Raw genomic sequence first — 15,357 nt, forward strand, 5'->3', positions numbered from 1 at the left:
TTAAGTTCACATTCATTTTATATCCTCTTACAAGACTATCTAACCTCTCAGCATTGATTCAAATGTTTCCAGGTTTTATAGACTGTATCTTATTTTTGTCTCTGTGAAGTCATTATAAGCTGCTGTGCGTAAATCTGCTCCTCCATAGTAACTGGCTCCCAGGCTGAATGAGGTTCACCCTGTCCTGAGAGTCTCGGTCATTGGAGGAAATTGGACGGCAACGTAAGCGCTTCTCTTGAATGGGAAAATAGCAGAGAGGGAAAAAAAAGGGAGCTGAGTAACGCACACAGCAAGCTGCCAGCAGCCGAGCTGAGAGAAAGGCGCACACACACACACACGCTCAGTCTTGATGCAGCCACAAGAAGGACCTCGTTATCACTTTTTGGAGTAAACACGTTTTTCGTCATCAGGGGGGATTTTTTTTCTTTTTTTTTTTTTTTAATTACGGGATTCTCGTCATTACGAGCCGCGCGCATTCCTGAGCTGGATTTGCGCATCTCCAATCTTAAACAGTTTTCTGCTGTCCAGGAGAGCGCGGCTTTTATTTCTTTTCTCTTTTTTTTTCTTGCCCGGCAGAAATCTTTCACAGTCATGCACGAACAGCCAAGGACGAAGCATTTCATCTGAGATCCGTGTATTTACAAAAGAATGGAACAGCTCTCCAAACCAGAATGCAAAAACATGGATGCGTGTCTGAGGCGACTGAAGCAAGAACTGGTATGTTGTGTCTCTCTGCTTCTGTCATTGCGATCAGCACCGCTCTGTTTATTAATGTACATTTTAAGCGTGTGGCATTTCTAATGTGCACACTGTCAGGATTATGTATGGGGAAAAGAAAAACATGGAATACATTCATTTCTCGTTTAAAAAAATATTCAAAATAAAATCAAATATGCCGATTTATTCGCATTTTTACTTCTGTATTCCTCTTATATTCGGCTTTTTAGTTTCAGATGAGTGTGCATGTGTTTTTTTTTTTAAATCACGTTAATCTGTATAAGCTTTGAGCACACCACAGGCATATAAAGTATACCCTCCTCCTCGGTCCACGCATCTGGGACAGATGTTTAGAGCTTAATGAGCTCAAGACTTTCTTCCTCGCCCAAGCAGGACGGTTCTGTTCTGACGGCTCCTAAATAAAACAGTGGATTTGCAGAATATTTTTATCTGCAGTAAATTTAATCATGGGTTGCAAACAGACTGTGAGGTCTCACTTTTTGCAGAGGAGTGAGTGAAACTGGCAGTCAGAGAATTTCATCACCTTATTATGCCCTAAATGAATTTGTCAGTCTCCCTTATTTAATATGTTCCCATTTTCTAGTTAACAAATGTGTTTGATGGATTCCTACATCCTCTTCTTTGAAATGTTAAAACCTAAGACGCATCCTCACACCCAAATCATTTGGCAGTGACACACAAACTCCCGTTTTCAAAGCGGCCTTAACTGGCACAGATTTCATCTGAAATTATCTTCAAAGCATAATCTGATTTTTCTCTCTCTACCCAGCCCCTGGCCCACAGATAAACCTCACATGGCTGCCTGTTTTGCAACATGATCTGCTCTGTGACTGCTTAATTCTCTGCTCTGGCCACACATTTGTTAAGTGGCACTTGAGATTTCAGGGGCCTAAACGTTGATGCCGGGAGGACAGGTTGCATTATAGTTGCAATATCTGAGTTTGGTAACATAATAGAAAAAGTGTGATGCCTCGCAGGGGATCAAACACGAGCACACGGAGCAGATGCCAGTTAAAATGCTAAGGCGGTCTCCTTCTGCACAGGACCATGTGGGATCCAATCTGCTCCTCAGTAAACAAGAGATGTCTATGCCAAGGTTGTCACTTTTCTTTCCACTGTGACTGATCCTCATCCAGTGCTCACTGGAGAGTGACAAACCAGCTCCATCTGCAACACAGAGATCACAAACATCTAAACAACCGAGTTACGGCTGTGAGGCTAAGTCGAGGAGCTCTACAGTATCAGTTGTGATTATACTTCAAAGACTGATGTAGTTTTGAAGCACTGTACCAGTTGCTCACCATATTTTGGACCATTAAATACAAATGACATATGCCTTAAATCACAACCACAACAGTTTCCAATCCACGCTGTTGTGTTTTACATATGACTATAGGCTACTTTTCTTTCCAGACAGCCATTAGTTTCCATTCATTTCTTAACTGTATGAAAGTCATTTAGCAGCAGTTGCAGTAGTGAGTGACAGTCCTAGATGGTGCAGCAGTCACCAAGTTTTCTTTTTAGCATCAATGAACAAAATCTATTCATTTAAGAGTTACTTTTTTGTCCACTGACCTTGAACAACCTTGTAGAAAGGAGACATCCACATTCTTAAACCCAACTAACCCACCTGTAAAGTCAGGATCACATCCGTCACGAAAGCCAGTGGTTTGTGGACAGAAATTCAGAGATAAGACTGACTGTGTTAAGTTAAAGCATCTGCTAATTGATTTTCATACCATATGGACATTATTGGGAACTACTGGAGACCAGAAGCAGGTGAGAAAGTGCATTTAAAGACCTAACACTGTATAGCATGCCTTTGGCTTCATATTGTAAAGTCTACATCATTTTTATCTAAGAAGCTGAAACTTGTTAGAAAATATATTGTGTAGTCCTATAAACATTCACTTTCATGCAGTCAAGAAAGCTTCTTACTTTAAATATATCAAGTTTTCTTGTCTGTAGCATTTCAGAAATGTGAGTGTGGCATTCAAAGCCTCTGTAAAAGTTGCTTAAATGACAACTGTGAACTCGGTGTTCTACAGAGGACGCCTTGAAACCAATTGCACCATACAGCTCTAAAATAAGAAGCGTGCCATATGAAAGTGTGAACAATGCGCCTGAGGGTGGAGAGGGGGTCAGTCTGTGTGTTGTAGTGTCCGGTCACGCTTGAACATTTGACCCTGACAAGTTCTGTAGGTATTTCTACTAACTGCTGACCACATATCATTGACTCAAGTCAGGAATGTATCATCGTTTTTTTATCTTTCGACTGTTACTCTATAGCTGAAAACAGTTTGTTAACAGGCTTCTGTTTTGTACCTTTACAAAGCACTACACTGTTCCATAGAAATCCTCAGTACATTATGGCAACAATGAAATATTTTTAAACTCATGCATGACTCATTCATTCATTCAAACAGCCAGACAAAGAGTGATGAAACAAAAAGTACAAACCTTTCCTGCCTGCTTTGCTTGGAGGCAGAGATGCAAACCCTGACATGCCTTTGACTCATCTTATCTAAATGTAAGATTCACACCTGCTTCACAGTGTCATTTCAGACACTAAGACACAAGCTCAGAGCTTTTGATATAATCACTGCTAAAGCTGATTTCACATGCATCACACTTCTTTAGCCCTTTACACCTAAGGCAAGTTTGAAATATGTCTGTCACTTGGAATTCAACACCTAAGCTGGCAAGCATGAGGTCATGAAATCTGAGAAAAATACACAAAGTGCCAAACGTTAGCTTAAGCTGAATACCCTTTGTTACCTTTAGGGTGTGGGATCAGAAAACTGTACACAGCACAAAGCAAAATAGTGATTTAACTTTAATCTCATGTGTATTGTGCCTCCTTCGTGTTTCCAACCTGCCCTTCCTTCCCCTCACCTAAAATTGGACTAGCTCTTAGTGGCAACTGTGGAGTTAGGCGTGGGGGGTCATTGTATTTGAGACAGAACCACCGATCTTTTACAAAGCCTGTTTAGCATTAAAGGGCTGAGCATACTGCATAACCTGTTTCACTGTACTTCACAGAATAGAAAATGGAATTACTACCCAAGTTGTCAAAGTGCAGATTTATTCTGCTGCCACTGTAACCACACACATGAACCCACTGGTCTAAGAGCATTCATCCTCATGGGTATTGCTCACATTGAGGTTCTACTCTATTGAGCTGTTGTGATGAACATGTTAGTATGAAGCAATGTAAGTATTTATTTGAGCCATGTTTCTGGCCACTTGACCAATGTAACTTTAATTTTAAATGTCCTTTTAGCTTTGTTTTGGTATCCACTAACTTCTGTCCAAAGAGGAGGTTTATCCAAGCTCTTTTCACAAAAACATGTTGCCTGTTGCAACTGGAAACAACTGGGGAGAATGGCAAGAGCAAATGAAAACATTAAAGCTGTGGGATGTAAAACCATGTTGAGTTGAAAAGGCAGTAAAATGCTTTATAGAGCTGAGGGAAACCGCACACCTGGGGGATCATTTTCTATCACTTCATCACTGCAAGTGACACTTTTCACATACTGTACACTCATTCAATCTACCATTAACAGAAAATATATTGATCAGTACAGCTAATATCAAAACACTCTGTCTTCCACATTGAATATCTGTAGATAAGCCATAATATATGTTAAAACCAGTGCACGTCCATTCACTCTATATATAACAATGAAGCAATTACTCTTATGCTGCACCAAAATCAAGCCAATTTTCACGACAGCTTACGGCAATCAAACACTTTCTTCAGGAAATGCTTCCGTGATTTTACCCTCTGATATCAGACTAGGAGGGAGCAGGATCTGGAGCATCTATGCAGTTAACGTCACACTTGATGTTACAAATAAGAGCTGGAGAATTGGTCAAACACTTTCACTGCCCACACACACACACACACACACACACACACACACACACACACACGTCAGCTACTGCATAATGACGCTTTCCTCTAACGGCTATTGCTTCCAGCAAAGATTTACAGGAAGACAACAGATTGGGTAACAGACTGTCTCCAAATATCATCTGCCAAAGATGATGATATGGGTCCTAATTATCATGTGTGCTTTATAGCACCATCATTTTTCTGATGGTGTAATGAGCTCTGGCAGGAAACAAGCTATTAAACCACCTCCCATCTCTAAAAGGCCATCCAATTGCCAAGTTCCACTTACTTGTTGCATAAAGTTGTTTTTTTTTTTTTTTTTTTTTGCTAAGCAGATATTTGTCTGAGTAACTGGAATACTATTTCTGAAAAGAAATAAATGTAATTAAATTGAAGTTCCATTCTACTGAAACAAAAATATTTTAAAACCCAGCATAGTATTCCTGGGTATTATAAACATATTGGGTGTTTTTGTACGTCAAGCTTTACATACAACAACAGTTCTTAGTATGAGTGCAAGAAGTAATTTTCCCTAACTGGAAGGTCAGTGGATGGGAGTATAAGGCATCAGACTTTCATGCAGAAAGTCACAATTGGTTATAATTGCATTTGCTTTTTTTGATTAGCAGTAGCTTGATCTTTCCCTAACCTAGTGATTTTACATCAAAAATTCTCAGTCAGCATCAGGGTTAGCTGAATAATATAAGTAAAAGTATAAAATAAACTTTATATATATAACTTGATAAATATATAAAAATCACATTACACTTAAAAACTACCTCTACATGATATGAGGTATTTTTGTTCTATATCTCTTATTGAGTATTATTCACCTTCTTAGTCTCCTGACCATGACCCTGAAGACCAAACAGAATCACCATAAAACCCATTTTTCCAAAGAGGCATTCATTGCCTTGTACACAGTAATTTATTTCTTTCAGTTAACACTGCACAGCTTTATTGCCCTCTTAATCACAACCTTGGTGTTGACCATGGCGGTCTCTAGCACGTCCAGCAGTTCAGTCACAGAGACCCTCTCTGTATCCCTTGGATAGAGATCCCATTCCTGTCCTTGACTTGCACAGTCCTACCATTCATTTGTAATTAGGGGTGGAGGTGGAGGGAGGGTGGAGTACTCTAGCCTCTGCTGCTGGCCAGCTCCTTCTAAACAGGAAGACCTTTTGGCCTGATAACCTTGGCCTCACAGTTTCCTCCCCCTCCAGCCAATAACAAATAAACAACAACCGTGAATAGCCTGTATTTTATAGCCAAAATAGAGCAGTAGTATGTTTTTTTTAATTAATTTTTCATCTAATAACACTGGTGAGATATATCACGCAAATGCAAGCACACATACACATACAAGCAACTATTTCATTCAAGCAGAGGGAGTCTGGACATGTGCATGTGCAAGATCACTGTTTGCACAATGAATTTCTTTTTCTCTTCATGAATGAATGAGGTTATCAAGACAAAGAGCTCAATATCAACAGACAGCAGAGGAGTAGCATTGATTTTTTAAAATATTTTTTGCTATTTAATCTTACAGTCTTCACATTAGATAGATCTTAATGTGTGGATATAAAGATTTTTTTTTTCTTTTAAAAATCAACAATAAGGTGATTTTTGTTTTATTAAATGGCCAGGACTTTTTAATCAGCCTCCATTCAGCATTAATTCAATACTGCCAGCCATTGTTCGTAAACTTTCAAGCATTCAGTCCTTAATTGGCAATTATGTCTGGTTGGCTGGCGTCACTGCAGCCAGCCAAGATGAGGAGGAGAAGGGGGAGAAATCTGGACAGTCCTTATTTGTCTTTCTTTCATTCATTCTGGAGATTTTCACTTGGCTTGCTTTTTTTTTTAAAAAAAAGATCTTTTTATAGCAATGCATGCTTCATATATTAAATGGATGAAATACTTGGATGCTTTGGTTCAAAAAGATTGAACTAAACTTCACAAGACTGGGCTAATGATGCCAGTGGGCAGTACAATAATTCCCTGCAGCCTGAAATGCATCCCAGTTCTTTTATTAAATTAGACTAGACAGACATTTCCTCATCTTCATTTTTTCTGATTAGGGTCTGGTTAGGTCAGGTCTCCATCCTCTGTGTTTGTCCTAACAAGGCTGATTCACACATTCACAAAAAATTAAGTCATCCACGGATGAAAAACATCTGTGTCTAAACTACAACCGCTGAGGGCTGTTATGTTGAAGTCACTTTTAGTATCCTGAGCAGAATGAGGGTTGAAAAGGCTGACATATTTGGGCCACCAAGTTCAGCCTTGAAATGGCAGTGGTGCAGTGCCTAGAGTGAGTCGGCATAGTAAAGGTGGAATAATAGAGTTCACTACTGTTCCTCTGTTTGTTCCCCAAGGGACCATATGAATTATTAATGCTGCCTTAGAATAGAAATGCCAGTAAACCGCTCATTGTGTTTTAAATAACCAGAGGAGACGCCTGCATTTTGGGGATAATAGAAAAGTTGCATGTCAGTATTAAATTAGGGTGTTTTTGGTTTGCATGTGCAAACATGTGCAGTCCTTTCAGGTTGCATAAGAATGGTCTGCATAGGGGATAATGTTTAAAAAAAAAAACTGAATACATATAAGTAGTCCAAATTTCAGTAGCAGCTCAGCACACGGAAATCCCTTAGCTGATCCCTGCATAAACTTTACTGAAGCCACATGTCTGCCTCTGACGATATAATGACAATACGTAACGCCACATGTCATCTTGTCTTCAGATTTGTTGACCTTTATTGTGGAGGAAAGTAAACCATAATTATACACACTTTCCCAGCCTCTCCCAGGACATAGGCAATTACAGTTAATAAAGTCAACCATATGGGGAAGGCAAAAAAAGACAAGAGACAACCTGATTGTGCTAATTACATGTACCTTCACTGCCTGATTTAGTTACCCAATGGGAAGCTCAGAGGCTTTTGTTCCCGACATGTGCATTGATAGTCTTATTATCTGATCTTAGATGATATTCACGCCCCTGTACACCTACTCAGCCATATGTTGGTGATGAGCAAATTAACACAGAGCTTTAAGAATGCAGAATAATCTATGGTACCAACCCGTCAAATTTGGGGTTTAGATTCTGCTTTATGTTAGTTTAAAATGAGTATGTTGCTGTTTTGAACTGTTGGTACAAAAAGATATTTGTCAATTGTTGTTTAACAACTTTATCATATTAGCAAGCAAATATTGTCTATTAGCACTAAACATGAAGTACAGTTAAGGTAGAAAGGAATGTCAATCTTCTAAAATATTTGGCCAATATTGATCAAATAATATAATCAATGATCAATAAATAGTAATAAATAATACTGATTTTAGCTACAAAAGTACTCAAAAGTACCAAACTGATTAAAATGCTGTGGGGGAATGCTAATTTGTGCTAAATTTGATGGCAAGCAAACAATAGTTCCATAGAATAGAAATTTCAATTTTATTTTCAATAGAAATTTCTGTAAAACATATAAGCTATCAAGGTGCTGAAGAAAAAGTCAGGGGAACACCATTGTCATTAGGCTTTCTCATTCAGTGACCACAAATGCTGTACAAAATATCATGGCAATACTTATAGTTGTAGGAATACTTCAGACTGTACCAATGTAGTGGACTAGCCACTGAATCAGTATTGTCACACTCAGCACCGTAACACTATTGTAGCAAAGAACTTCAAAATTCAATGTGCTGAACATACTGGGAGGCTAATTAGAACAACAGAGGTGTAGTGTTGCTTTATAGGAGTTTTTGCCCCATTTTCACATTGGTAAAATGTTATTTTTAATGTAAATGTAGTCCAAGAATCTTTATATATTAAATTTGTATGCTTTGACAGAAACACCATCCTGTGTATCTCTCACGATACTTATAAGTCACTTTTCTGTCAGTTGTTGTACACAGCTACTTTTCCCACCCAGGGGCCAATGCAATCACTGCTCACCCAAAATTAAGTATCACAGCTTGGTGTTACACCTACATAACCCCCCCCCCCACTTGTCCCATTTATAACCCCCTACTGTGTATATGCTGTCATTTATAATTGAAACCATCAACAGTTTTCTCTTCGACATCTAAACATATGGCTAGGGATCCCCTGGGTTCAACCCTTTCCCCCCTCCCTCCATCTCTACTCATCCGGCTGACTCTCACCACCCCATTCGCTCCTTCTCACAATCTCCCTTCTCACTCCACTTCTCACTTTCTGCCTGAGTGACCCTGCCCCTACACTCCCACCGTTTTGAGGATTATAGGCTAGATAGGCAGTGCTGATTGGCTGTCACACCCGATGGTGTCCCCCCAATTGGAGACAGATACATATAGCGTCAGTCAGACCGTTTGAAAGCTGAGAGACACTGACAGGCTGGCAGAGGTGTAGACTAACAACAACAGGGGCACAGAGAGGGATATCAACACCTCTGGCTTTGTGAGAATTTTTAACGGTAAGGTGTAGACTTTGGCTACCAAACATTTCTATTTGTTTCATAGAACTACTGTAGCTGCAAGTGAGGTGAAAGATATAATTTATGCTAAAGAACTGAAATTAAATTGCTGGGTTTTTTTCACAATACCAGCAAATTTTGTTTGCATTAAAATGTCAATTTGTTCAGTTGGCCATTATCAATTATATACTGTGGTTTGACTGATGCATAATGACTGACAGTTTATGTGAAAACAAAACTTTAGTCTGCTGTGGTTGTGCTTTATAAATTTCTTACCAGCATTTTCCCACACTGCCACATTTTGTGGAATTCCTGGCATGCTGTCTGTCAGCTCCCGGATGGTTTATTTCTCAGTCAGTTACAACCTTTGCCAATGTGTGTATGTCCTTAAATGATAGAAGATAAACCTGTTGTGTCTAAGAGAATGATTTCAAGTCTGGGTTTTATGGTGTGGAATGATTCAAGAGGGGCAAGTTAAGACACAGGTCAGGATGCTGCCTCTGGGCCTCCTGTCCGCCTTCAGGAGAAGACGGTTAGTCAGATAATATGACAGGCTCTTAGACAGATGAGAGCAAAAAGAGAGAGAGTAGGGTAAAAGCATGACCGAGTATGGTTACTGCTGCACAGAGGGAAGAAAGAGCAAAGACCCAAAAAAAACTATGAGGAATAATATGGAATAAGGTAAGTGATGGGGGGGGGGAAATGGAGTCAAGTAAAGAAACGGCAAGTTCGTCTGTTTTACAGCTGTCATTTGTTGGATTCTCTCTTATATGCAGGCCATATGGGATCTTGGCCTGTTGTCCAAAACTAGGTCACATGATCTATTATTATACAAGGTGCACAGCCTGAAACACACAAGAGAAGAGAACACCGTCTTACTGACAGAGAGATGAGAAAACATCGATTACTCTGATTTGTATTCATTAATACAAGTCCTCAACGTGCCTGATACTCTTAGATGATGGTGTATAATTGGATTTTTGCTGGTGCAGAGATAAATGACGAACAAGAGGGAGGGCAGTAAGGAAATCAGTCTTTGATGGATAAGATAAATCCTAGGAGGCTGAGAAAACGTGACTGAAGTGAGGAGCACCACAGTTGGTTAAGGCTATTTGGAAATTTGCTGATTTTTGTCTCTTAATTTCATCTTTATCTTCTCTTTCTTGCTGCAGCTGTCTATGAAAGAAGCCGGAGATGGTCTCCATGCTCAAATGAATTCAATGATGGGAGCCCTCCAGGAACTCAAGCTCCTTCAGGTCCAGACAGCACTAGAAAACCTTGACATTTCAGGTCGGCCCATTAACCGAGGGGTCCCACATCCTGTGCCGCCAGTTCCTCCTGACATGTCAGCTGCAGTGGCTTCAACTTCTGAAAAGGATTTCAAGCCCTGCAGCTTTGGTCAAACCATGAATGAGGAGCCCACCCGAAGTCCAAGTTTCAGTCAAGATGACTATAGCCAGTCCCAAAACAGAAGCAGCCTCGCAACATCATCTTCCTCTGCATCCAGTCTAGAGAGCGAGAGTGAAAGAAGTGACAGAAGCACAAGAACAGTGAAAAGTGAGAATGACCTCGAGTCTATACCGAGGAGGTGGTCAGGATACACTGCCCCACAGGTGGACTTCTATGGACCAATGGTGGGAAACCCTCCACCACAGCCATACCCTCACCCACAAGCTCCCCGCCATGCTCAGGTGGCGGACCTGCCTGGCATTCTGTACAGCCTCTCTAAAGAGGGTCCTTCATTGGACAGTGACTATTCCCAGGACAGCACAGATGATGCCAGTGACTGGACTTCTTCGCTCATGAGTCGCAGCCGCAACCGTCAGCCTTTAGTTTTGGGCGACAATGTCTTTGCCGACCTTGTGGGCAACTGGCTAGACCTGCCTGAGGTGGAGAGGGAGGACGTAGAAGACGGGGAGATGAGAAAGACAAGAGAGGAGAGGACACTGGATGGAAAAGTGGAAAGACCAGACACCCCAGCTCACCCTCTCCGCCTCACTCGCTCACAGGAGATTTGCAGGAAGTTTTCCCTCACCACAAACATCTTCAAAAAGTTCCTGCGCAGCGTCAGGCCCGACAGGGACAAGCTGCTCAAAGAGAGACCGGGCTGGATGGCTCCTGAGCTGCCAGAAGGCGACCTCTTTAAAAGGCCGAAGAAGATAGTTGCTAAATCTTCGAAAGGCAGCTTCTACCTGCCATTCTGGGCAAATGGACAGCAGGGTAAAGGCAGACCGTGTCTGCATCTAGCTGAAGCAGGAAGGAACCACCAAGATTTCCCTCAGTTCCACCATCAGCCATTTGCAGGGATTTATTTAGACAGGAGACAGCCAGAGGTTGGTCTGGAGAAAATGCAGCCCTTGTTTGACTACAACACAGCTGTTTGGGTCTGACGGGGAGTCTCAAGCCAACAGACCACCAGTGATGCCAGACTGACTGAGTGACAGGTGCTGGGGGATTTTGCCTGTGCTGGGCTGCCTATGCTAGAGGGAAATAAATGACTGAGATGACTGAGAATGATGCAGTTATCTTCCAAAAATGAAGCAATGAACTTAACACCCACAATATGTTTCTCCTGTGACTGTGAGATTATCAGGGTAACATTTTGTCTGACAATCCTAAAACCTAAACCTCATTTGCTGTAGGTGTCCAGGTGTGAGTATATGCTGGAGAGTGTCTGATATGGAGAGAAATTTTTTAAGAGGATTTATGCTGAGAGTTTTGTATTTTTTTTTTTTTTTTTTACTTATGTGTGTATGCATGTGTGCTTGAGTTCTGTGGTTGTCTTGAAAGATGGTACTTTGAACATCTTTCTCAGAATGTCAGAATTGCAGTTCTTTATTGAAACATCCACAGACCTTTCACTTCTGTGCTAGGGAAATATCTCATGTATCTCACTTATGTGCATCTCTGAATACAAATGCCAACTGTTGTACTGCATGGTTATTGTTTTTATAAGTGATGCTACAAACAGCTGTTACTGAACGCACTGCCACTAAACACAGTCATAAGCTCCCTTTCGTTTCCAACAGGCCTTGAAGCTTTGGAAACTCAGGTTTAACTGAATCGGTCTCTCATTCACCTTGCTCAGGGAATGAATGCAACATAAGAGGAAATTATGAGACACTGCCACATTTCAGATAGAGTTTTAGAGAAACCTTGCCCCATCTCATTACACCTAGTAAGATGTAACAGCAATACAGTTCATGACTAATTTAAAGACTCTAGATTTAAACATTGAGATCGGTCCTGTGTAATTAGCATTGCCGTGCTTGCTGGCATATTGGAAAAGCTAATTTTTCTCTGCTGTGTACACATGGCACATATTGAATCAACTGTCAGTCCTTCTGGGTCAGGGGTAAAGATGGCACAGCCAACCATGAGTACTCACTGACCATTTGCCATCTGGTACCCGGACGATATGCAAAGCCACAGTCCCAAATAAGACACAGAATGGCTTGGTTAATCCCAAAGCCTTGTGGATGAATTGAATTATCATAAGGACAATGCATAATGTATATACACAGGTGAATATAATTCAGGGCTGTATTAGTGATGAGACTGTTGGGAGGGGAGATAAAGACTTGTAAACTCTATCAGACAGATCGAGTTAAATGTACAGCACATTGTACATATTTGCCATAAACCAAACTGCAGCAATAACAAGCATTTACTGTAATATTGCATTGCATGAGTTACACGTTGCTGCACAAATAAATATGTCACAGAAACATTACAGGTCTTAACATAATCGCTAAAAAAATGTCATCACACTTGTACTTAAACAAACTGATGAGTTCATCTTTAACCTACAGTATCTGTTCAGTGTTTTTCATTTCAAACAGCTAAACAATTAAAAACAATGTATGGCTTCCTTCACAAATTCATATGATTATCAGGATTCCCTCAGGATTACAAGTGACACTGCCTGCTCCGTCTTTTTTTTTTTTTTTTAAATAGAGGACCACTGTTATGCAAGGACAATCTGATACTCTAACATGCTATTACGAGAAAAAAAAAAAGAAAAACTGTTAATTTCACTCTGTTGTACCAGACCAATCAATTTAGCCAGCAGGGATTAGGCCTTAGGTCTTTTGAGTGTCTTGGCCAGTCGATCCATATGGTGTAGTCTCAGTATTCAGGTCAATGCATACTGCACATTCAGAGGGTCCAACACACACAGGAATGGTTTCTGCTGAGACAGTTGTGTCTTAAGGCACAGTCTGAGATATCATATCACAGTATTTGTAAGTAAATGTTACATTTATTTCTTCCTATTTACAATTCTCTTAGTATAGTTTTCAGCACTGTTGATATTTTCGATAAGGGTTTTGCAAACCTTCAGTAGTGATTCTGTGTCCTGTGTACTGTAGAACTGTCACACACTCTTTGTAAATTAAACTGCTTTCAGAAAGAAATGTCACTGTCTTGAGTTAATTCTTGTGCACCAGTAATGAAATCTGTTATGTTATTGGTTTATGCAGCATGCAGCCTATAAATGTGTCAGGCCAATATGGTTGCAATCGCTATGATAATATATTTCTTTTTCTAATATCAATGCATATTGTATCTATTTTACTCTGTGTTGCCCTCAAACATACATGTGTAAATGCAAAAAAATCTAATAACTTCATCCCTTTTAATTACTCTGCTATTTGTTTGGAATCAGTTATTTAGGAGGCAGAATTAATAATCATCATCATCATCTTAATCATCATCATCATCATAAAATAAACCCTAGGTTTATTTACTGGGATTTTGAGAGCAATAACTTCCTGGTGTCCACTGTTTCCTGATTCCAGGAGGTTTGGCAAACAACCACCCACAAACCACAAGTTTGTCAGTTTATATAACATGCAAATGAGTGAGCTTCAGAGGTACTGGTAGGCGGACTATTACCTTTCACAGAGTCCAGCTAGCTCCTTCTGTTTCCAGTCTTCCTGCTAAGTGAAATAGCTGTTGGCTTCACATTTATTGGTGTGTGATCAATTCTCTCAATTTTTTTTTTTTTTTTTTTTTTACAAGAAATCAAGTGTCAATAGAAATTAAATGTATATTCCCAAAATGTCAAATGATTCCCTTAAAAGTTTGAATGCAGAGCTGTTAATTTGCATCAAACTGACTGAATTTTAATTCCTGATAAAAATATTTTTGGAACTGAAATTTCATTCGTGATATTGGAAACAGCCATAGCTCTTTAGTGTGATTTATTTCCTGGTCCACTCTGCATCCTCACTATAGTAAAATGCTGCTGCATGACTAATAGGTTCATTGAGGGCAAAGTCTCCAAGTCACTCACTGCCTGTGCATCAACTGTGCATCAAATAGATTCTAAATCTGTACCAACTCCATCAGTGTCTTCAATAAATAAACAAAAAGAACATGAACTATGCAGCCCTGCAGTTCATCTCAGGCACTTCGTCTGTTCATCTCTCTCCCAGAGCACTTTGACCAGGCAAAGCAAGTAATACCAGCCACAGAGATCCTTTGATGCTGTAACTACTTTGATGAAATAAATCACCAGTTTTAAGTTGTTTTTTTTTCTAGCAGAAGTGCCAAGTATGTAAGTTGGTTCTCGCTCAAGAATTCTGAAGATTTTATGTTTGTATCTGTTTTTTATTTTAAACTGAATGACTTTCGGTTTTAATATTAAAAGATGTAATCTAGGGCTCTACAGGCATTTTTCACTATTTCTTGACATTTTCCAAACAAATAATTAATAGTGAAAATAAGCTGCAGGATATTCAGTAAGGAAAAAAACTGTTACTGCTCTAGATGCGTTTATGTTTTTGTTTCAGTGTGATTCAGTGTAATTTCTATTAAAACAAGCATTTAGAAGACATCTCCTTGGGCCCTGAAATATAGGATGGCATTTTCACTGCTTGTGAAAATGTCCACACTCAAAAAAGTATGAGCACATTGAACAATATTATAAATAATCATTAGTTGCAGCTCTAATGTCTTCTCATAGGAACATACTCTAACTTAATAATACACTGGATATGGTCACTCCGCATTCTAGATAGGAAAAGCTGCTGGGTTCATTCAGAGATTGACTAAGAATAATTTGTGTGTGTGTGCGTGAGTGTATGTGAGCAACAACAGCTGCAACTATAGTCCCTTCTCTCCCAGGAGCGGACACTTGCTGACCAACACCACCCCCTCCTCCCCCTTCATTCCCTTTCCTCCAGTTAGTCAGCTGTTGCACACTCGCAGCCTCACAACACTGCTCCCACCACAAATCTGGGGCACGCAAAGCCTCAGA

At 40.0% G+C, this 15,357-nt stretch overlaps 1 protein-coding gene across 1 annotated transcript; it reads left to right on the plus strand.

Moving 5' to 3' along the window:
- Positions 1-488: 488 nt before the first annotated feature.
- inka2 (inka box actin regulator 2) lies at positions 489-12,857 on the plus strand. The gene is made up of 2 exons (XM_026307445.1): positions 489-717; positions 10,268-12,857. The coding sequence occupies exons 1-2, from the start codon at positions 649-651 to the stop codon at positions 11,483-11,485; spliced, it is 1,287 nt and encodes a 428-aa protein (XP_026163230.1). The 5' UTR covers positions 489-648; the 3' UTR covers positions 11,486-12,857.
- Positions 12,858-15,357: the final 2,500 nt, after the last annotated feature.

The sequence above is a fragment of the Mastacembelus armatus genome, chromosome 5 (assembly GCF_900324485.2).
Source record: "Mastacembelus armatus chromosome 5, fMasArm1.2, whole genome shotgun sequence".
Classification (NCBI taxonomy): domain Eukaryota; kingdom Metazoa; phylum Chordata; class Actinopteri; order Synbranchiformes; family Mastacembelidae; genus Mastacembelus; species Mastacembelus armatus.

Bases quoted from the DNA above. Each gene is read 5' to 3' on its own strand.
- inka2 (XM_026307445.1), top strand. From the start codon at position 649: ATGGAACAGCTCTCCAAACCAGAATGCAAAAACATGGATGCGTGTCTG. The intron at 718-10,267 runs GTATGTTGTGTC...TTCTTGCTGCAG, and splicing joins GGCGACTGAAGCAAGAACTG to CTGTCTATGAAAGAAGCCGG.